The sequence below is a fragment of the Drosophila montana genome, unplaced genomic scaffold (genome assembly GCF_035044405.1).
Source record: "Drosophila montana isolate Dmon_TW-CO22-7 unplaced genomic scaffold, ASM3504440v1 contig_3416_1, whole genome shotgun sequence".
Lineage (NCBI taxonomy): Eukaryota > Metazoa > Arthropoda > Insecta > Diptera > Drosophilidae > Drosophila > Drosophila montana.
In genome coordinates, this window is record NW_026998301.1 from 195,056 (window position 1) to 217,747 (window position 22,692).

General features: G+C 43.6%; 4 protein-coding genes across 5 annotated transcripts in view; 2 read left to right on the forward strand and 2 right to left on the reverse strand.

Moving 5' to 3' along the window:
• The first annotated feature begins 104 nt into the window (after nt 1-104).
• Nucleotides 105-3,013, forward strand: LOC135434607 (lipid scramblase CLPTM1L). Of its 2 annotated transcripts, XR_010437261.1 has the most exons (3): nt 105-1,557; nt 1,629-2,806; nt 2,861-3,013. XR_010437261.1 is itself a non-coding variant. In XM_064691226.1 (2 exons), exons 1-2 carry the CDS (start codon nt 610-612, stop codon nt 2,406-2,408), a joined length of 1,728 nt encoding a protein of 575 aa, XP_064547296.1. In that variant the 5' UTR covers nt 105-609; the 3' UTR covers nt 2,409-3,013. The 2 variants fall into 2 exon arrangements, 1 of the variants encoding a protein (XP_064547296.1); XM_064691226.1 differs by having other exon boundaries at nt 1,629-3,013.
• Nucleotides 3,014-3,621: 608 nt separating this feature from the next.
• Nucleotides 3,622-5,558, reverse strand: Bap60 (Brahma-associated protein 60). Its single transcript, XM_064691228.1, has 3 exons — nt 5,351-5,558; nt 4,025-5,275; nt 3,622-3,958 (listed from the first exon to the last, which is right to left on the reverse strand). Exons 1-3 carry the CDS (start codon nt 5,459-5,461, stop codon nt 3,803-3,805), a joined length of 1,518 nt encoding a protein of 505 aa, XP_064547298.1. The 5' UTR covers nt 5,462-5,558; the 3' UTR covers nt 3,622-3,802.
• A 356-nt stretch (nt 5,559-5,914) lies between these two features.
• LOC135434611 (26S proteasome non-ATPase regulatory subunit 5) lies at nt 5,915-7,914 on the forward strand. Its single transcript, XM_064691229.1, has 2 exons — nt 5,915-7,182; nt 7,265-7,914. Exons 1-2 carry the CDS (start codon nt 6,047-6,049, stop codon nt 7,632-7,634), a joined length of 1,506 nt encoding a protein of 501 aa, XP_064547299.1. The 5' UTR covers nt 5,915-6,046; the 3' UTR covers nt 7,635-7,914.
• The window catches only part of Lgr4 (Leucine-rich repeat-containing G protein-coupled receptor 4), a 41,626-nt gene continuing 26,780 nt past the window's right edge, over nt 7,847-22,692 (reverse strand). The window contains exons 7-18 of the mRNA XM_064691227.1: nt 20,337-20,408; nt 20,208-20,279; nt 19,993-20,136; nt 19,820-19,891; nt 18,428-18,571; nt 17,695-17,811; nt 11,041-11,276; nt 10,862-10,976; nt 9,761-9,905; nt 9,553-9,707; nt 8,368-8,441; nt 7,847-8,297 (exon numbers count right to left, since the gene is read on the reverse strand). Of these exons, the coding sequence (XP_064547297.1) occupies nt 8,002-8,297; nt 8,368-8,441; nt 9,553-9,707; nt 9,761-9,905; nt 10,862-10,976; nt 11,041-11,276; nt 17,695-17,811; nt 18,428-18,571; nt 19,820-19,891; nt 19,993-20,136; nt 20,208-20,279; nt 20,337-20,408 (1,642 nt within the window). The 3' untranslated portion in view covers nt 7,847-8,001. The remainder of the gene's footprint in view (nt 8,298-8,367; nt 8,442-9,552; nt 9,708-9,760; nt 9,906-10,861; nt 10,977-11,040; nt 11,277-17,694; nt 17,812-18,427; nt 18,572-19,819; nt 19,892-19,992; nt 20,137-20,207; nt 20,280-20,336; nt 20,409-22,692) is intronic.

Below are 22,692 nucleotides of genomic sequence, written 5' to 3' on the forward strand. Positions count from 1 at the left end.
ATCTGATCTAAATAATTAGTTGTGCTTTGAAACAATGAATATTTGTAGTAGCCTTTCTATGCAATGGCTTTTAATAAAATGTTTGAATTTTGAAGCACTGTAAACAAGTTAATTAAAGAACAAAATTCACAAGTTTAAATCAGCATATTTTGTTGGCCCTCTGCTGAGTGTGGTGTAGCTCCGACAGTTTTTGGTATTTTTTAGTGCTTCGACGAAGCTTAACTCAATTAACGGTTATTTTTGCAACACATCAGTTGGAGAAAATGTAGAAAAGGTTGCGTCAGTTGTCATCATTGCGCCGCTGGATTAAAGCACCCAACAAATCAAGTCGAAATTAAAAAAAAGAGAAGCCCCACAAACATTTGTTTCTGTGTGGGGAGCGTAGCGTAAGCTCAGAGCCATTGCCCACTGTGCAACACCAGTCGGGAACGTTGTGCAACACTGAAATAGCTACGCCGGCATTTAGCGCACTTCGATGTGCATTAATTGAGAGACTTTTCCAATTTTCAATTGCCAACGCCAAACACCAGCGCCTTTCGACTCATTCGCATCCTCAGCTCAGGGCGTTGGCAGCACGGACATCCTCATCAGCTGGCGGCACACCGCGTCATGGCCATGCCTTCGATCTCGACGCTGGTGGGCGTGGCGTTTTTAGCCTACATCCTGCATTCCATATACCAAATGTCGCAGCTCTTCACGACGCTAAAGTGCAGCGATTCGCCCTGCTACACATCCTTCCTGGCGGAGCGGCCGCGGCTGCAGCTGGCGCTGTTCAGTTCGCTGACACGTAATCCGATTGCCTCGGAGGTGCAGGACTTGTACAAGACGAAGCGCTTCGATTACGGCAAACCCTTTGATCAGGACTTTAAGCTGGATGTGCCGCTCAAGACGCGCCGCAACGGCACGCTCTACTTGCATGTGGTGCTGGCTCTGGAGGGTGAGCCGCTCGAGTGGCGCACCCTGCGCCGCGAGGGGCCCACCGTGCTGCATACGCTCAGCATGTGCGAGTATATGTTGCCGCGTGCGGAGGCCTTCAATCTGCTGGGCGATGGCGAGAAGCAGTCGTCGTCGTCGTCGTCGTCGTCGTCGTCGTCCTCCTCATCATCATCATCATCGCCGGCGCCTGCCAAGTCGGCATCTGTGCCCGGCGAGCGGAGCAAGTCTGGTCTACCCATCACACACATACGGAGCGATGTGTACGTGACGCTGCTGACGGATCTGTTTGCGCTCTCGCAGGCGGACGTGCCGCCAGAGATGGCCCAGCTGATACGCGTGAATCGCATGCAACAAATACTGCCCATACTGCAGACGGACATGTTCAATACACGGCTCAAGGATCTGGTTGCCGTGACGAGCAACACCACCGAATTCACATTCAACTTCCATTACAAGCCCGTCGGCGTGGGCAAGCTGCGCCTGATGCTGCTCATGGAGCATGCCACACAGGCGCTGCAGACGATCGGATTTGCCAGCAAGGACATTGACGAGGTCAAGGGCATCTTCTCCGATACGAATGTGTACCTGCTCTGCGGCACCATCTTCGTGTCCAGCATACACGTAAGTAGCCATCATATATAACATTTAATTACTATGTATTTAACTGCTGCACTTGCTCCCTGCCGCAACAGATGCTCTTCGACTTTCTGAGCTTCAAGAACGACGTGTCCTTTTGGCGCCAGAAGCGATCCTACGAGGGCTTGTCCACGCGCACCACACTCTGGCGCGCCTTCTCGCAGATCATCATCTTTCTGTATCTGCTCGACGAGCAGACATCCTATCTGGTGCTGGTGCCCGTCGGCCTCGGCACCCTGATCGAGCTGTGGAAATGCAAGAAGATATTGCGGCTCGAGCTGAGCTTCAGCTCGTTCATCAGCCGCAAACTGGAGGAGGTGGATCAGCGCAACGGGCAAGCACAGCCCGCCGCTGGCCAACTGGCCGAGCAGCAGACGCAGCAGTTCGATCGGGAGGGCATGCGCTATCTCAGCTATCTGCTGTATCCGCTGTGCCTGGGCGGCGCCGTCTATTCGCTGTTGTATCAGCCGCATCGCTCCTGGTACAGCTGGACCCTCAACTCGCTGGTGAATGGCGTCTATGCTTTCGGGTTTCTGTTCATGCTGCCGCAGCTGTTTGTCAACTACAAGCTCAAGTCTGTGGCGGCTCTGCCCTGGCGCGCCTTCATGTACAAGGCCTTCAATACGTTCATCGACGACTTCTTTGCCTTCATCATCACCATGCCGACGGCTCATCGTGTCGCCTGCCTGCGCGACGATATTGTGTTCCTTATCTATTTGTATCAGCGCTGGCTCTATCCGGTGGACGCAACACGCGTCGATACGGGCATGGCCATTGATGAGACGCCGCCAGCCTCCAGGGGCACCGGCTCAGGGTCTCGCCCCAAGCGCGACTAAAGCCATGACATCACAATGCTAAGTAGCTGCATATTCCGTCGATTTGTTTAGCAAATAGTTGCAACCATTGGCTGTAATCAATATACCCTACACACAGAGAAACACACACACACACACACACACACACTCACCCATGTAAGTGTTTATTGTAGCAAATGCAAGCGCCTCCACTTAACATTTGTTTCCCCCCCTCGAATTTTTAATTGGTATTTTTATCCAATGCACGCCCTCAGATTTGAGTGCCCTTTCGGTTTGATCCTTCAGATAGGAAAGTTAAGAGAGAAATTAGAAGTGTCGCCACAAATTTGTATAACCTGTATATAGAGCAGGCGGAGCGGCAGGCATCATCCCTGGAGGAATTATAATTTACCCACGAGTTGGCTGACGCATAGAAGAAGGTATATTCTTGATTAGTCGGGGTCGATATGTTCATTTTTCCCGTTGCTTCGCAGACAAGTTTCCCAAGCAGGCAGTAAATATGTCTAGAATCGGCCAGATCGGACCACGATAACATATAGCTGTAGCTTTCGGTCGAAAATGGGTTTAAATTTGTCGAAAAAAAACGTTCTCTTTATACTACCAATATAAACACAATCTCTTGTTAACATCGGAACATTTTATTATATAGCAACGGTTGAGAATTAATATATTGTCTGCTTTTCAAAATATCCCAAGTAAGGAAAGTAAGGAGCAAAGTCCCATCATTAGAGCACATTACTAGATCATATGATATGGGAGTAGATAAATCTCGCACATGGTAACAATCTGTTGAGAAAAACATTGCTAATATAATTAATATTTATGGAATTAACCGGGAAAAAGTACTCGATACATTTCTTTGATTCTCATCAATGTCATTTGTTATCCTGAAATATCCATAAAGATGGCCTAGCATAAATAGAGGGTAGTCGGACAGTTACAGTGGGAACCACAAATGCTGCTTAAAATAATAATAATAACTATTTGCTGGACAATTTGAATAATGGCTAGCACTTTCCCAAGTTGGAGGATAAAAGACGGCACATCCAGTTAGAATATGGAATATTATTTTATCTCAAAGCTGTTCAGGGGTTTGTCTTGATTTTTTAATGGAACATGTTTATGTTCGGCGCCAAGCGACGATTTCCAACGTATTAAGCATTTTGATGGGCCCTCAGATACATTTAATGATCCTGACTGGGATACACTGGGGGTGTGCTCACATATTGATCTATTTGTATTAGGTTTTTTGTTTATTTTTTTGCAGCTGGAGCTGTGTTTTGTTGTTGGCAAAAAAATGATTTAATTATGTATAGTATATATAGTAGCATTAGAGCTTAAACTAAACTGCCGAAGGAAAAGGGAGTTTGCCGTGCCATGTCGTGCGGTTCGACAGGGATTAACAGGACACTCGCTTAGCCGTTACGTATGCCCAGGGCCTGCTCCAGTTCGGCGCGCTTCTGATTGACCTTGGTGAAGAAGTAGCGCGACACGGCCTCGTGCGTCCAGGGCTGATAGTAGAACTCGGCGCGTCGCTCCTCTTCCGGATTGCCCACCACATCGGTCATGAGCTGCGGGGCAAACAGTTTAGGGGATTAGAGAAGATATCCAGATCAAGCATATTTGTGTTAACTCACCTTAAGGTCTCGCGTCTGGCTGATGATCCAGCGATGGATAAACATTTGCGGATCCTTGGCAAAGCTGAGAAAGAACTCGCGATTTGTTTTCATTTGATTGATTGTATCGACGGTCTCGTGTATCTTTGTGTCCAAGCCCTGGATCTCCTGCTGGCTGGCGGTGCTCATCAAAAAGCTATTCATTTGGGTCTTGAGCGTGTCGTCCACCTCCACATCGATATCGTAGCAGGCGGTCTGTTTGTTCTCCGCGCCGCTCTCAATGAAATGATTGATGACAATCGGATCTGGCGGATGGAGCAGCGGATTCAGTCGCTGTGGTATCTCCGCAAATTTCATGCGCTGACAGCTGAAGATCTGCTCCAAATATTTGTCACAATTGATATACTCCCGCTCGTGGGCATCCTGCAGCTTGTGCGTCTTGATGTACTGCCACAGCGCCGAGATGATGACGGGCCGCGTCTGTGTGTGCACGCCCAGCAGCCGGGCCAGGCGCGGATCCAGTTTGAACTGCAGCGGCTGGTAGTCGAGCAGCAGCAGGATGGTGCAGCGCACATTGCGATCGCCAGGCCGTTTCACCTGAAACCCATCCGTTTCCTGTGTGGTGTGTGTGCGATGCCATTCCACCAGATGATTATCTGGCCCATACAGCTCCTTGTCCAGTTCGATGACCAGCGATTTGAAGAACGATGAGAATTTGCGCTTGATCTTTGTATTGGGATCACCCTTGCCGTCCTCCAGCAGACGCCCCTCCACACGCAGCTCCCAGGAGGCAACGGCGCCCTCGTCCCCATCATTGCTCGGCTCCTTACTCGGGTAGAATGTATTCGAAATAAAGATGCGCAGCTTGCGCTTTTGCTTCATCGGTCGCTTGAGCGCCTCCTGTATATCCAGGCGTTTGCGCATGATGGTAGCGTCCAGTTTCCGTTCAAATGTTAGTAGATCCATGTACGCCTGAGATTCCGGCACTAGGTCGCGCACCTTTTGGGGCAATATTTTGTCCGCCAATTTCTTCTTCTTTTTGGCGCCAGCTACAAACTCGCCCTTGTTGGGACCGCTGTTTAGGCTACGTGACTCCGCCGAGCGTTTGCTGCCACCGCCGCCGCCAGCACCACCGGAACCGCTGCCGCGCAATCCGCTCTGGAAACTGGGCTGGGTAGTGCGCTGCAGCAGCGCGGGGCCGGGGCCAACGGGAGCGGTAACGCTGCCGGGCACTGGCTGCGTTGTATTCGGATGTAGCGGAAAGCCGCGTGGCTGCACGCAAAAAATGAATGAAAAAAAAACCAAGAGTGAAAATTGGCAATTAATCGATGATTGATTTGCACTTACCGGGAAAGTGGTGCCGGTGACTGGTGGGTAGGGACGCATGCCAGGCGATTGGGGTGGTGGCTGGTAGCGCGACTGCACCGGCGCTTGGCCAGGCGCAAAGCGTTGCGACATTTTTAATTCTGCTTTGCGTTAAATTACTTGGCAATTGCTGCAGTTCAAGAAAATTACAACCTTTTTTATTACAACAACGCTGCGTCACAAAAAAAAGTCTGTAAAATGGCGTCGAACTTAGAGTTGTAATATATACAAAGTCGCTATCGATAGTTGGGCTGTTGAATAAATACCCACATATCGATGAGTATATATATATTTGCCGATACTTATACTTTAATGCTATTGCACTCTGCGTTGCTTCCAATCTCGTCCGGCGCATTTAATTTCTGTTACGTAATAGGAATTTAAAATCGAATTTTTCGGTTAAGATGTGGCTTGTATAATTTAAATCTATATTAATATCCTAAAATATATTTATTTCTTATCAATACACACCTAAGTGGTACATTTTACAAATATATGATAGTTTTGGGTATTTTATGCCTGCATAATGTCCGGTCACACTGACAGTGACTAGCGGCTTTGGCTGTCACAGTTTTATCGATAAGCACTCAGTTGCTTGACTTTTATTATTTTCATTTAATATAAAAGTTGAAAGTTTTTGTTTTCGTAACCAAAGCAGAGAAACGCAACGAGCATAGAATGGAGGAGGAATGGTGGCAAACCAATTTGCGTGAGCTGAATGCAAAGGGCAAGCGCATGGAGACGCTCACCAGTATGTTTACGAAAATCAACAAACAATCGGCCCTGCCGCGCCACATAATTGAGTCGCTGCTGCGTGCGCCGGCGCTCTACGAATGCGCCATCGTCGAGGATGCTGACAAAGAGCCGCTGGTGAATATGTCCACTGATTTTATAGGCAGCTGCCTGGACCAGCTGCAGCTGGACATGAGCGATGCGAATCTGCCGCAGCTGCTCAACCCCGCGCTGCATCATTCCAATCCCGCCCTGCGTGCCTTGGTGCTTAACAATCTGCTAAAGGAGCTGCGCCGCCAGACTACCGCCAGCGAAATACAGACGCTGCCCAGCAACGAGCTGCTCGTCTATGTGCTAGACGAGCTACAACAGACGGAGACGCAGTGCAGCGCCGCCGCCATCAACATACTGACCATTGTGCTCAGCCAATGGCTTAACGATGCCGGTGTCCAGTCCAAGCTGGTGCAGCTGCTGCAACAGAACGAAGTGGTACGCTGTCGCGCCTACGAGCTGGGAGTGATGCTAGCCAAGCGTAGCGCCGATTCTCTCAGCTCCGTCGAGTTCATACTGGATGCAGCGCTCGGCGAGCTGGACAACGATGATGTGCTGCTGCAGGCGAGCGTGCTGGAGATACTGGTGCCTTTGGCCGAGCAGAATCACGGCCTCAGCTATATGGAGCGACGTCGCGTCTTCGAAATCATCAGCAGTCGCGTGCAACGCATCGAGGAGCATCCGTTGGACACCCTGCTCATACCCAGCATCATGAAGTTCTTTGGTAAAGTGGCTGCAGTGCAGCCGCAAAAGATCATCGTCGGCTATCCGCACATGCTGGCCTGCCTGTTTGAGCTGCTTAAGTCCGGCGATGAGGCTGTCCTGCCCACGGCCATGGACACGCTGGCCAATCTGGCGAGCTCGGTGCAGGGCAAGAAGCTAATGCATGCCCAGTTCCAGCCCGCCATGCAGCAAACATTGCGCAAGTATGCCGACTACACCAAAAGTCTCTCGCCGCCGCTCAAAATACGCTTGCTCAACTCTCTGGATATCATCTTTACCCAGGAGACGCCGGCCAGCTCTGAGTTGAGGTGGGCATGAGTTGGCCCTTGGCCCCTATGAGTAGCTGGCACTGCCACTAACTGTTTCTATTCCTCTTCTTTGTTGTTGCAGCACCATTTTGAAGAACTGGTACGAATGCTTTGCCAGTGGCCAGCAGCTGAACCACATCATGGAGCTGCTGCATACACCATTTCCCGATCTCCAGCTGGCCGCGCTGGGCCTGCTGAAGACCCTCTGCCAATACCAATGGGGCATCAAAGCTGTGCAGGGCACAGCGGGTGCCATTGAATTTTTGCTCTCGCGTCAGCCCGATCTGCACAAGGATGTCAAGTATCTGAAGTGGAAGATTATGGAACAGCTGTCGGTCAGCAGCGAGTTCACGGCCACCGAAACGGTGCGCTTCACCGCCTACGTCAATGAGGGACCATATCATGTCCAGAGCAATGTCAACATTGCCACCGAGTCGCAGGGCAATCAGTAGCAACAGTTGCTACCACACCTGTCCAGGCGGACACCCATACCCGCATTCACACTCACTCACACACAAATACACAAGCCCTTAGCATTACAAGTTACTGTAAATGCACTCAACTTTTGAGGTTATTCTGCAGGCGTAACTGTGCCTGCATTTACAGTTGAACAACTTTTGAGGTTAGTTTTGGGTTTCTTTTTTAACCCAGTTTGAGAAATCCATTAAGAAACCAATATGTCTCGTTTTCTTTTTTGCGCAGCAAAATTCCAAATATATGTATTTAATTACACGTTTGTATATTTGATAGAATTATATTAAAATTTAACTATTTAGATCACATGTGGATAAAATCGCGCTGCACAGTCCCGTCAGCTATCTACAGGTAGCTCATATGCCTGTGCGACATGCGCTTGCGCCCGGATCCTCCAATGCCTCCGGCGCCGCCGCCCAAATGCGCCAAACTGACGCTCAGACCGGACTCGTAGCCGGTTTGCGTCTGGGAGCGCGTCTCATTGTTACCCAGCGAGCAGGTGGGCAGCGTGTGACAATATCGGCGCAGCTGCTGCTTAAACGCGGCCGTTGTCAGCGTGTAGAGCACCGGATTTAGCGCCGAGTTAACCGGCAGCACCAGCACCGCCAGCCAGGCGTACAGATCGGGCGAGATGGCACAGCCTAGAAGAGCACAGCATCACGTCAGTCAGACGAGCCCACAAATGCGAGCGAGTAAGCGATATTGGGTTACCTGACAATGCGGCCACCTTGACCACTATAATGGGCAGCCAGCAGGCGCAGTCTGTGGTCACAATGATGGCAAAACTGCAATGAAAAAGAAAAGCAAGCAAACATTGCAGTCGACGCTAACCGACTGCACAATACTCTGTTCTGTTCACGGCGTAAAAGCAGCTGCCAACTACCCGAAAAGTGTCTGCTTTCATTATTGTCTGGCTGATTGTCAAACTGTAAGTAACTAGAATGACTTTCAAACTGTAGGCGTAGAAAGTATTGAGATTCTTGTGAAAATAATTCTGATCAGAACTTTACGCTTAAAGAATATCGCACGATAAATTCTATTGAGAATTCTTCTTGGAAAATTTCTATTTATTTCCATCCCAGAATATTCCTAAATAAGGATTTAAGCTATCTTGATCACAGTAAAAATTAAAACGGTTATAACCTGAATTCGAATACTAAAAATTAGCGTAAAATGTGCAAATTGATTTGTTTTTGTTCAAAATATTTCTACTTGATTTGAGTACAAAAAATTCGTAATTTATCTTGCAAAATTGTAGAGAAACCAAATCTACAGATAGAATTTGTTCGTTTCAAAACTGTGGAAGCTACAAATAGGTCTGTGCTCTAACTATTCGAAGTTCCTAAAAAAGTTGCAAGCTTAAAGTTTTTTTGAGTCGAAAAAATATGGAGTCTGTAACAAACGAATATGGGCGTTTTTTTTATTACAATGATGTCTATTATACCTAAAATAGGGAATATGAAAGTAGGAAGCTTTACACGTATGGTTATAAATGCCCTGCTAGGTCGTTTAAGAACCCTTATGCAAAGCCATGTTCCATTTTCAAAGATTCTCCTTTCAAAGAGTCCTAAGATAATTTCCCAGCGTAACAGATAGATAATCTCAGCTGACTTCAAAAAGGAGCAGAACTACCAAGCACTTTAGCAAAGCTCTATCAAGTTTAACAACATGTTAAAGTGCTTGTTAACTGTAATGGAGACACAAGAAAACGCTTCTCAGTTGTTGGCAGACACTTTTAAGCTGTTGTGCAACACTATTTTGTAAGGATTGCCACTCGCATTGTGGTTACTTTAGCTGTGCAGAAGTCAGCCCTTCTTTCAAGCTGATGACAGAGGAAACGCGTCTCTCTGGACTCGCGAGCTACCTTCGGGCTAGACTTGCCGCCAATCGACTCACCGCGTGGCCACCACACTCTCGCGTCCGCTGTGCGTGCTCCGCATGCCGCCGCCGGAGTCGCGAATCGCCTGCAGCATGCGCACATACGAGAAGAGTATGAAGATAAGCGAGATCGTGTTGATGCAGATGAACAGCAGCGCCGAGTACTCCCAGCCCTGTCAAATAACCGAGTAAATACTTTCCATTCGATTCCCCTTTGCATGCTCACCTTGGCGTAGGGATCGTGTATGTGCAGCGAGAGGCAGACGCCGTTGTTGCCGTAGAAATGAGCGCCAAAGTAGTCGTTGGGCAGCAGCGGGGCTGCGGCCAGTCCAAAGCTGATGCCCCACACCAGCAGCAAGCGCAAAACAATTCTGAAAGCGAAAAATAGGGTTTGATAGATTCATTTGCGTTACACAACACTGCAGCGTGAGCAAAGAGTTTTGAACACAAATCAATTGCGTTTCACAGCACTGCACTGAGACTGCGATAATTATAAACTATTTAGTAGTGTTATAAAATGCACATTTTAAACGTTGCTTATCCCAAATCATTTGCGTTTCACAACACTGCAGCGTCAGCTTATGATAATATATAACTATTTGGCAGTGCTATAAACATTTAATTAAAAAGGTTACAAAAAGAGATATTGATATTAAAAGATAGAAAAGTTTGTAAGACAAATAGAGTCTAAAGTCGCTTCAAAAGAAAATACAAAAGACTTTAATAGAATTATATATTTAAGTTGTTCTACTGAATCTTGAATACTTTCAAACAAGTCAAAGGCTTTTAAGAATTCTTGTATTTTATGTTTTAAACATGACATGTGTATCTTCCGCCCCAAAAAGTATGCTACGAAAACATGTTTAGCTACCTGTTAGCTATAAAGCTTTCTTAACTTGTGGAACTCTCCCTAGGGTATAGATATGAAGCCTGAAACTAACACCTAATTGGCTAAATGGTAGGAAATCTTTTTCATGTGATTATTTGTTAAATTTGGTTCGAGGCTAGCAACAATTTCTTGCCTTTACGTCAGACTCTTTTGGCTCAAACTTTGTTTTTCTTCTTGCTTTGAACAAAATAATCTGGTTCTTTCAAGTGAATATTTATTATTATTATTATTATTATTATATCATATATTTATTATTTTATTATTGATTTTTAATTTTCCCTAAGCAATTCTTTTTCTCAAAAAATATTGTTTGGTTCAGATTTAGGTTCGACTGTTTTTTACCGATACTAAATAGGTGTAATGTTCGTTTAATGCTTGAAATACTTTGGCACTTTTTCAGCAATTTTTCGCCAGAATGCATCTAAATTTGTAGCTTACCGAATCTTTTCCGTATCGCGCGGCTTCAATGGCCGTGTGACAGACATCAGGCGATCCCAGGTGACCAGGGTTAGCAGCAAGGTGGAGGACTGACAGCTGAAGGTGCTCAGAAAGCCTGCAAGAAATGGGATTATATTGGTGGAAGGCGGCGGATCAGAGGGGAACCCGGGGGCACACACCTGCAAAGGCGCAGAGTCCGCTGTGCCGCCAGGATTCCTCGTGCCGTATGTACTGGCCGCGAAAGCTGATGTCCGCGCAGGCGATGAGCGTCAGGTAGATGCCCATGAGGAAGTCACTGACCGCCAGGTGGCGCAAGTAAAGCGAGTGCTCCACATTGCTGCGAGATTTGTAAAAATAACGGCCGGCCAGGACGAGCAGATTGCCCACCACCGCAATCGAGGCCATGATCCAAACGCTGTGAAGAAACAAAGGCAAATATCTATGTAGATGAAACTGATTGACTGACTGTCAGATTGATTGACTGACTGTCAGATTGATTGACTGACTGTCAGATTGATTGACTGACTGGTGATCAAAGCACAGCCCAAGGTGTTAGAGCTGGGAAGCTGCATTTTTTACAGGACTAATTTGAAGTGGGGAGAAACTTGCATTTTAGACGTGTTTCACGCTTCTCTGAAAATTCACCCTACGTCGTGGAAAATTGAGTTCAAAGTTTGTATGGTCTCAGCTTTAAGTTGCTTCCTATAGACTTCCGACTTTTAATTCGATCAGCTTAATACTTATTTACAAAGATTGATGTGAAAATTCATTTGAGACTTGTTTCGAAAATCCACTGCCCTGGGTGGAAAATAAAAAATCAAAGATTGTAGGGTTATAGGTTTAGGCTTTTTATACATTCAACTTTATGATAACGTGTTTCTTTGTTTTCAAAAATTCCACTCACACATGTGAAAAATTGGCGGAAAATGGTTGCATATCATCTTTTCGTTTCAATTTAATCGTCTTCTTAATTCTTTTCAAAGGTCTTTGGGTCTTAATTCGATGGACTTCAACCCCGCTTTCAAATATCTATGCCAAAACTATCTTGAGACGTTGAGTGAGTTTCCGTGTAGATTTAAATGTTACAATTTTGTAAAATGGGTGGAAAATAGACGTGAAACACAAGATGGTACGGGAGATTTAAACTTTCCACGGGCGGAAAATGGGTGGAATGGGTGATGATATCGATAATTGAAAGCAAAAAACGTGAAAGTAAAAACGGCCGTAAGTTGTATACAAATATGTATAGAGAGGGATGAAGAGAGACAGACAGAAGTGGGGTAAATTGTAGATAAAAAGAAAGAGAGAGAGAGAGAGAGAGAGAGAGAGAGAGAGAGAGGAGCACCCACAGTGCGTATGCAAACGGAATATCAATTGCCATAAATTTAGGCAATTAAAGCAAATTTAAGTGCCCAAACACGTCGCACCCCGCCTCAAACGCCAACTCAATGTTATTGGCCAATTAGGTGTAGCCGCCTTTGTGCCACAGAGTGTGTGGGTGTGTGTGGGTGTGTGTGTGGCGCACAATTGTCAAGTGTCTGGGTGCTCATTATTGCATTCATAGTTGCTGCTGTTTGTTCGTGGAATTATGATTTGGTTGCCAGGACACGGCGCACACTAGTAGTTGGCATTCCGCATCCGCCAGCTGCTGTCGAGGACAATTCTGAATGCTACCCTTCTACTTACGATGATTGCCAAGATAGTGTGAGGGGTTAGGGGGGAAGAGGAGGGCTGGGAAGTGGTAGCCAGTTAGCAATGGGACTGTAATTTATGCCAGCTTCAAGTGTCCTGTCATCCATTCATTTGCCTTACAAGCAAAAATCATGACACGTTGCTGGGTTAATGCTAAAGTAAAGACAAGGACTTCTTCCCACACACTAATATTTATAATTGAATGACACTTGCCCAAAGTGTGGCTTAAAGTTGAGCTTTAAAGCGATTGCTTAGATGGAGAGAGCGGGAGCTTAATTTAATTGCATACACAGCTTATTAGCAAGATTTTTCTTGTTGAAGGAGCTTAATTGTACACATTACAATAAATTTATTTAAATTTGTATAAGTCTTTAGTAGTTATTCTGAGCTTGATGACATTTTTCATAGAACACTTGTAGCCTGCAACCCTTGGACTATGTGAGCTAAAAGCCTTAAGCTGAACTTTTAGTTTAAGCTGAAGCTTGATTAAAATCCGCTAATGTCATTTATATTTTCAAAGTGCGCTTTGAGCTAGAGTGCAAGCTTTAAAGCTAAGAATATGCTTAATTTTGTTCGGCTCATTGCTAAGCGTTAAGCTTGAAACGAGCTCTGAGCGTAAACGTAGACTTTAAGCTTAATAGTGAGCTGAGTAAAATAAAAGTAATATTAATGTATAGCTTTAAATATTGCAAGCTCTGTTGGAATACGCTTTGAGAGAGCTTTCTGGCCTGGAATAAACATTCAGCTCATCATAAAGCTTGGCTTTAAAAGTTCTCTGCGAGTGAGCTTTAAGCATTTATTTTGACTGATGAAGCTTGATACAGCTTGATAGCTTTTTATTTGTGTGCCTGGTAGTAGAACGGCAAAAATTATAATATTCCGCATGCCTTATGATTATTACTCAACTCACCTTAAGTTTATTTCTCTGTTCAACATCTAGACAAGATGTCAATTGATTTCAGAAAAAATAACCTACCAACCACCTTAGCAAAGCTCCATCAAGTTTAACAACATGTTAAAGTGGTTGTTAACTGTAATGGAGACACAGGAAACCGCTTCTCAGTTGTTTGCAGACACTTTTAAGCTGTTGTGCAACACTATTTTGTAAGGGTTGCCACCTGCATTGTTGTTAGTTAAGCTGTGCAGAAGTCAGGCCTTCTTTCAAGCTGATGACAGAGCGAAACGCGTTTAAATGCCTTTTAAAAGTTTTTCAAGCGTAATACGAAGATTTCGATCGAATGGATATGCAACTATTTATATATATATATATATATAATGAAGTGTGTGTGTGTCCTTAGCTTGAAATTCTTACGTGCGCTCAAATATCGCCCGAAATTGGCGGACAAAATTCGAGAAGGCGGACAAAGTGTGGCTCAAATTGGCAGATAGTGGGAACAATGACACCTCCCGCCAGGCAGAGCAGATAAAGTGGAAAAAACAAACAAAGCACTGTGGAAGAGTGTTAAATTTTTATGAAAGCGTCAACTGAAAAAAAAAAATTAAAAAAAACCAGAAATAATGGTTATATTCAGCACACCGAAGATCAAATATACTAGCAGACAGGTGGAAATACTTTAATAGGCAAGCTTTCCGATTTGTCAAATGATTCCAGCTATATTGTATATATATATCATATGATTTAGAAGTCCAAGTCATTAAGTCATGCAAATATGATAACAGATCTCTCGCAATTGCCGAATTTGAAATCTTGAAAACGAGAGAAGTTTACCTCTACGATAAAGTATTACGCTGTCGATAAGAGTTGACCTGTATTTAAGGAGCATGCTGGAACTTCTTAGTGCCATGTTTGGTTCAGATATCTAGAGAAGTTTTCCATTCAGCTATATATCAGCTAAAGGGTATAGGGATCCGATAAAATTCTATATAATGTTAAATTTCTGAAGAATTAAAACTGAGAGCAGAGGGACAGACAATGTGGCTATATCATCACGTCTGTTGATGCTGATCAGGAATATATATATGCCTAGTGTTGGAAATGTCTGCTACTCATGACAATATTACAATACTCCCTTTAAGGGTATACAAATAATGCAGCAGGCACATCCCACGGCTGCCCAACGTGCAGGCATTCGCAGTCATGCAGACACACACACACACACATGCACACTAGTTGTATCTGCTGATATTTGCTTTGCAGCTTATACGAACAGGAAAATGAGTAGACGAGCGAGTAGTCGAATGAGTGTACTCAAACACATACTCAAACTCACATTAGACAACTTGCCAGAGTTGGCAGCGGGAAAAGTGAAAAACTCAAAACTCAGACAGCACGCAGAGCGTGTAAATGTAAGCAAAACAAACAAACAAACTGGAGGAAAACCGAAGGAATAACGTAATTTTCATTTTCACACAAGGCAATGCCACAGTGGGCATGGACGGGGGGCGTGGCACTTGGCAGCGTCTACATTAGCCACTCACGTCCCACTGTGGCAGGGCAGCCAGCAACCAGATAATCACTCAGCCACGTAAGCAGCTGATGACAAGTGCTGCCCGTCCGCTCGTCCGTTTCCCAGTAAATGAAAATGCCAAATGGAAAAGGCGTTTTTCCCAGTTTCGACTGCAAGTCCAACAATGCAATTGGCGCCCAAAGTGGGGTGCGGCTTATATCTATGAAACTATCACTAGGCTGTTGTAAGCTTGCATCTAAAATTAGCCGGGTGGACTTACTTATTTATAATTATAATTATACTAATATTAATAGTGAATGAACGATAATAATAGTGATAATAAAAGTAATATTATTAATAAAAAATAAAAAAATATCTATATAATTATCATTATCATTATCATTATCATTATCATAATCATAATCATAATCATAATCATAATCATAATCATTATCATTATCATTATCATTATCATTATCATTATCATTATCATTATCATTATCATTATCATTATCATTATCATTATCACTATCATTATCATTATCATTATCATTATCATTATCATTATCATTATCATTATCATTATCATTATCATTATCATTATCATTATCATTATCATTATCATTATCATTATCATTATCATTATCATTATCATTATTATTATCATTATCATTATCATTATCATTATCATTATCATTCACATTAGCATTAGCATTAGCATTGTCACTATCATTATCATTATTATTATCATTATCATTATCATTCACATTATCATTATCATTATCATTATCATTATCATTATCATTATCATTATCATTATCATTATCATTATCATTATCATTATCATTATCATTATCATTATCATTATCATTATCATTATCATTATCATTATCATTATCATTATCATTATCATTATCATTATCATTATCATTATCATTATCATTATCATTATCATTATCATTATCATTATCATTAGCATTAGCATTGTCGTTATCATTAGCATTAGCATTAGCATTAGTAATATTATGATGATGATACTTAGTTGTTATTATTAGAGTGTAAATATAAATGATAAGTTTCGCCAATATAAAAAAGAGTTAAAATGTTCAAAAATGGTGGAAGGAGTTTTTCAATCAAATGAAAAGACCCCCAGAAAAGAGACAGCAAACGATGCTTAAGAGGATTCCGATTGTAGTTAAATGATAAAATTCTCACCCTCAACTTTGGCCTGAATGCAACCGCAGTAAGTTTTAGCCAGCTCCTTTTCTTTTTTTTTTGTAATATAGTTTGTTGATTGGGAAACAAAGTAGGTAGCTGGCAGCAGGCAATGTGCGGAGCATTTGTTGTCATATGGTATCAGTGTATAGTCAAATCCAGTCATAATATTACATGTACATTGTCGTACTCAAATCGAGAAATAGTCTAAATTTTCAAATTGCATTTACTGTAAGTGGTCGGCATGCATTTTGAGTATCAGCGTCAAAATCAAGAGCTTAGCGCCGTCGTGGATCTGGATCTGGTTGTGCGCAATCGAGGCGGGGGCGTGCCATGCGCCGGCCGCAACGGTCTAATGGTGGAGCCGCCATCGACAGCCCCATTGGGCAGCACGGACCATCAGCATCAGATGCGATTGCTGGTGTTACGCGAACGCCTGCGCCGTGCCCTCTACAATTGAGCGTCGGGTTGTTCCGCCGTCGATGTTGCAGCCAAATGAATTTCGCCAATATCATGAAATAGACCAACAGCAGCAGCAACAACAACAACAACAACAACAACAACAGCACGACAATAATAACGACGAAAACACAACTACGAAAACAACATACAACAAAAACAACAAGAACAAGAAGAACACATTCTCAAATTCAAATACAAACATTAAGGCGAAAAACAATCCATAAATTGTTTTACTTAAAACCGCTCCTTCGCTTGCTTAATTCAAATTAATAACTGTTGCCCATTCTCATTGCTCTCTCTCCCTCTCTCTCATTCTCATTCTCGCTCTCTCACTCTCTCTCCCTCTCCCTCGCTTGAAGCAATGCACAAATCTCAAGAGCTTGCCATTTAATTGAGTTCAAAGCCAACTGTCTAGTTCTGCAATACTTTCAACTCTAAATTAAGTGTTGTAAAACGCTTGATTAAATTACACAAACTTTCTCAACAGTCGTTAGGCAATTAGAGCCAGTCAGTGTAGGTAGTTGCTTAGGAATTGAACATTGAATTTTACAACTTTGCGAGTATTTGGTACTTAGATTAAATACATATATTGCTTGATTCATATTTATTAAAATAGATTCCAAGCAATTAACGTATACTATTTAGCATTATGGCTAGTTAAATTTATTCAATGAATTTGAAAATGCCTTTAAAACAGTTTTCATATTATTTTAAGACTGTTTTGGACTTGCTTAGATAGATTCTTTATACCCTGAATCTATTGAAAATGGGGAAAAAACGGGTCGTTAAAAATTCGATCCGTTGCGTAAATCGGCAAAACATGAATTCAGCTTTGTCCAACAGTATCTGCCAAATAATTGCCACGAACGAAGCACGAACAACATGCAACAAACATAAACATAAAGCTAAGCAAAATGGTAAACAATTAACATAAACATAAACATAAAAGAGGGCGTCGTAAGTTGCACGTTGCCTGCCGAGCTGCAGCCCAAGGATTTGAGGATGAAGCTGGCTCGAGTGACGGGGGGTCCGGGGGTCAGGGGGTCAGGCACTTACCTGCCGCGCAGTAGCTGGTTATCGAGCAGATGAAAGGTGCTGCTGATGCCATCGCCGCGGGGATCACAAACGCGTACATGCAACGCGGCGCGGCACAAATGGAACCAAGAGAAGTAGCTGCAAGAGATAGGGGAGAGAGTCAGAGAGAGAGAGAGAGAGAGAGAGAGCGGCATGGCAATTACAAACAGAACGAGTTGTTCTTTAGTCGGCTATAGCCGACTGCGGCATACTCTGCTCACAGTCTAATTACCGTTTAGGTCAATCGAAACGACTCTGCTTGACTATTTGCCAGGGCTGCAAAACCTTAAAAGATGTCTTGTTGGTTCGTTTTGCGCCCTGCCTTTTAGTTCGCTTCGTGCTTGAACCAACGTGTTGGTTCAAACCTTGATTTTGTCATAAATTTTTGACATTTTGCTGAGACAACATAAATTGTTAGCCTACAATGGCCCGCTTTACCAAAAATAATCAATGAGCCCTGAATATATACAAATATATTTGGACAAATGCAATATAACATTTACTTATGCATCGGAACAATGTATTTTACTAAAGTCTTGGCTTTGCCCAAATGGGCGTGGCACAAGTATAGAGTATTATGCAAAGAGTCAAGTCTCTTGCGGCCCGAACACAGAGGCCGCCAATATGCGATTTTTCAGTTTGTGAACAGAGTATAAAAAAAAAGGTGTAGCTCATTAATGCGCTCTCACGTGGTGTTTCTAAGGTATATACTTACATAAAGTCGAGACTGCTCAGATTTTGCAGCACAGCCGGCTCGAGGGTCTTAAAGCGATTTCCAGTTAGCAGCAGGGAGCTGAGATTCTCCAGACAGTCGAAGGCGTGCAAATCGAATTTCTCGATTTGGTTCTCATTCAAATGCCTGAGAAAGAAGTTATGCCAAGGTGTGAGTGTGCAAGTCTGTGTAGGTGTTGTGTGTGGGGCTGCCGCTAAGCATGCAACAACTTTTGGCCGCGTCGCTGCAGAAGTTTTATCATTAATGTTGCAGCTGTGTCGCAGCCATTTGTGTGGCTGGCCAGATAGAGAGAGCGAGAGAGAGCGAGAGAGAGAGAGAGAGAGCTGCTGCTCAATATGCATTGGCGAAAGGCAAACCAAACTAGTTTTCCTGTCATTTTTTCTAATATTTTTTTTCCATTTTCTTTTTTTCTGCCCACATTCCAGTTGAATCGCTTGGCGTGTCCCTTTTGTCTGTCATTATTGATAAATGAAATTCCTCAAGCGCAAGCTACACAAACACAAAAACCATTCACAGCCTGCCACCTCCCCCCCCCCCCCCCCTTCCCTTATTCCGTCTGTTTTTGTGGCAAGAGCTTAAGCCCAACCAAATTGAAAAACTCGCTGGCCAGATAAGACGCGACAGATTTTTATATGCCTATCAGACGCTTCGCATTTTCTGTTGTCCCAAACATATTTCTTTCAAATACCCTGCAGAAAATTCTACACAAACGCGGCATGTGCGACGCCTGAATTACACATGCAAAGCCTAATTATCAATGTACTGAACATTTTTGCATCTAATTACTTTTGAATTGTTATTTAATGACTTCCTCTGCTCAAATAATTATTTAAGTATTAAGGCATAATTACCTAATGTAATTAAAGTAATTAATCAATTAATAAGTAATTAACTTTATTACGTTTTAATTACTCGAGTATCCAAATATTAATATAATGCTAGTTGACATATATGTTAGACATAATTACCAAAGTAATTAGAGTAATTAATTTATTAATAGGTAATTAACTTTATAAAGTTCTAATTACTCGAGTGATAAAACAGCTCAGTATAAGTAACTCCTAGGCATGGCCCAAAAGTAAATTGACTGTGGTTCGGTGCACGATTTCAATCAATGCCATGCCTTTTAATTTAGCTCCTACGATTCACAGGGTATTTGCATAGTCAGTCAGTTTAATTGATTGCTCTGTTTGCAGGCTCAAGTCGATGCGCTTCGCTTCGCCTTGTTTTTCAGTCTTGCATCTTGCTTTCCCTTAACTAATTTGCCCACTCGCAGGGTATTCGCATAGTCAGTCAGATTAGTTGACTGTTCTGCTTCTTGTTATTGCTTTTCAGTTTGTTGTTTTTGTTGTTGTTGTTGTTGTTGTTACTTACAAGCCTTGTAGATAGCTGAGGTTGCAAAAGGTTCCGTCGCGTATGTAGGACAATTGATTGCCGGCCAGAAATCTGTAAGCGAAAATGTAACAAAAATTCCGGCAATGTGAACAATGTGTGGGTCGAAGGACACCGCCCCCTCTGCTAGAATTCTCCCCTCCATGAATACTTACAAGTGCCGCAGCTGGGGAAATGTGAACGTGTTGGCCGCAATGCTGGAAATTTGGTTGTGCGCCAGCGACAAAGTGTGCAAATTGACCAAATTGCTGGGAAACATGCCCGGTCGAAGCTGCTGCAAGCGATTATTGTTCAGGTACCTAAAGGAAGCGAGGAGGAGAGCAATTTATAGACCGAGAGTCGAAAATGCTTCAAGCTGGCGTCCACTTACAGCACCTCCAGGCTGTGTAGCTGAGCAAAGACCTGCGCCTCAAAGTGTGATATCAGGTTGCCGCGCAGATCGCTAATGGGAGCACGGCAACAGTTAGGGATAAGTTCTCAGGACTCGAGATATACTTACAGATCCTCCAAGTGCTGCAGATAACGAAAATCGCCGCTGCCCAGGCTGCTCAGTTGATTGCGTGCCAAAATTCTGCAGGTGATTCGAGATTCAAGAAAAACTTTGCCACATTAGACATAATGCTATTTTAATGCGCCCAACAAACAGTCGACAAAGACAATGACAGATAGGGCACTGGCGAGGAGGCGACCCGACTGCGAGTTACCCTGTTCAATGCATGCAAACGCCTCTAAACTGCCTCGTTTCCTACTATACGAATTCTCTTCTGTTCTATTCTTGCATAACTTCGGTCTTTATTTTCCGATCTCTATCAAATTTGCTGTGTACAAATATTCAAGCTGAATTTTGAGCGGAAAGAGAAGGAATGTATTACAAAACTCACTTGACAAATTTGGTGTCTATAGCCGTTAAAAGCCTCGAGATATTGCCAAATAACCTAAACTCCAAATCGATATTTATCGTTTTTGTGCAAGTGAAGCAACCTATCGAAGATTGTTAATTTTCTAGCCGGATCTGCGTTACATATTTGGTAACTAAAGCTCTGCAAATGGAAGCTTTTAAGTGGTGGTATTTGCTTTTAAAAAGTAGCTTGTTATCGATTTTAATCGATTTCTTGTAAACGAAACTGTTTATCGATGACTTGAAAATAGCTTGACCTGGAGACAACTTGGCATTAACTTTAAAATCTTTAGTTTTTTAATTGTTCGCAGATCAAGATAAATACGTAGGGTCAGGCAGACGGACGTTCAGGGCTAGATCGACTTGGCTAATGCCTGATCCTGCCGATCAGGAATATATATGCTTTAAGAGGCTGTAGATGCTTTACCCTGTCTGTTACATACATGATACCCACTATGCAATGGATGCAGGGTATAAGAGAGTGATAGAGAGCGAGAAGGAGCGACAGACAGACAAAGAGAGAGAGCGAGAGTGCGAGAGGGGCAGAGAGGGAGACAGACATACAGTTAGACAGCATTTTAATAAGCCATTAAATGCAACTCTGCGCCCACTCTGCCACGCCTTGACTGGGCCAAACTAAATGTCAACGCGGCGAGCTGCAAAAATTGAAAACCGAATGCGGCCAATGCCAGCAGCAGCTGTGCCTCCCTCCGGTGCAGCTACCCGCAACCATCCCCCCCCCCCCAACACCCCCCGTCTACTGACTTAGCCAATTCACACACCCCCCGCCCCCCCCTCCGCCCCTTGCACAAACTGTAACTGAGTTGTTTATGTGCTTTTGTTTTGTTTTCTATTTTGGTTTCCGTTGTCGCCGTCTGCTCTTGTCCCTTTTTTGGGTTTCTCAGACCGAACACCGGAACTGTGCCACGCCCACGGTCACATCCACAACGCCCAACAACTTTTGACTGCGTGTGCTAATATTTTTATTATGCACACAACTACGAGTCGATTTCGTATGCCCCTCGCCTCCCTCTAACGAGAAAAACCGCAGCAAGAGCTGAAGCTCGGCTAGGGCCAGACAATGGGCCACTTTATGGCCCCAACTGGCAACCGGTGCGTATACGCAACAATAGCTGCACGCACACACACACACACATAACTATTATCTGTTGTTATTCATCTACACACACACACACACCCACACCTACACACATGCACAGGCACAGCCGCCCACATGATGATACAATCAACAATTGTGGGTGCACATAACTGTCTCTGCTCCTGTGTGCAATATTTCCACTGCATGTGTGTGTGTGTGTGTGGGTGGGTGTGTGTGTGTGCCTGCAAGCTCTTATCTCTGCGCATATTATATATCTACAGTTATTGGCAATTACAGCTTTTTTCGTTCCACCTCTAGCCAGGCCCGTTAATAAGCACATTTGTTATGTGCAGCCCGCCTAAAAAGTTTTGGTCCACCCCAATTGCGCACGTACAGTTGCGCACAAAAGCTGCCACCGAAAGCTGCTGGCAAGCCTATTAAATCGCCTATCGTTCAATGGGGTTTCATTTTAATTTAAATTATAAAATTATAAGAAATACTTCCGTATGAATTTGGTTAGAAAAATTTAATTTAAATTAAAGTAAAGAAAGCGTATAATATAATATATATAATAGTATATAATTGTGCAGAAGAAAGCAGCTTTGACCCTAGAAAGTGTATATATATTCTCGATCAGGTCGATGAGTCGCTTAAGCTATGTCCGATCTTGGGAGCTAGGGAGATGAAAAATATATTTTCGATAACTCCTCCCATTTCCTAATATCGATAAATATCGATTTTAGGGCATCACATTATAGGTACAGCCTTGCGCTTCGGCAAATGAACACCTTCGCTTTTGGGCTTGCTTTTTATTGCCTAATATCAGCTTATCCTTGATTTGATATATGTGTATATACA

What these genes read in the sequence shown, in the direction of transcription:
- LOC135434611 (XM_064691229.1), top strand. Translation starts at nt 6,047, where the DNA reads ATGGAGGAGGAATGGTGGCAAACCAATTTGCGTGAGCTGAATGCAAAG. An exon ending in CCGGCCAGCTCTGAGTTGAG is followed by an intron (nt 7,183 to 7,264) that starts GTGGGCATGAGT and finishes TTGTTGTTGCAG; the next exon opens with CACCATTTTGAAGAACTGGT.
- LOC135434607 (XM_064691226.1), top strand. Translation starts at nt 610, where the DNA reads ATGGCCATGCCTTCGATCTCGACGCTGGTGGGCGTGGCGTTTTTAGCC. An exon ending in TCTTCGTGTCCAGCATACAC is followed by an intron (nt 1,558 to 1,628) that starts GTAAGTAGCCAT and finishes CTGCCGCAACAG; the next exon opens with ATGCTCTTCGACTTTCTGAG.
- Bap60 (XM_064691228.1), bottom strand. Translation starts at nt 5,461, where the DNA reads ATGTCGCAACGCTTTGCGCCTGGCCAAGCGCCGGTGCAGTCGCGCTAC. An exon ending in TCACCGGCACCACTTTCCCG is followed by an intron (nt 5,276 to 5,350) that starts GTAAGTGCAAAT and finishes TTTTGCGTGCAG; the next exon opens with CCACGCGGCTTTCCGCTACA. An exon ending in GCCAGACGCGAGACCTTAAG is followed by an intron (nt 3,959 to 4,024) that starts GTGAGTTAACAC and finishes TTTGCCCCGCAG; the next exon opens with CTCATGACCGATGTGGTGGG.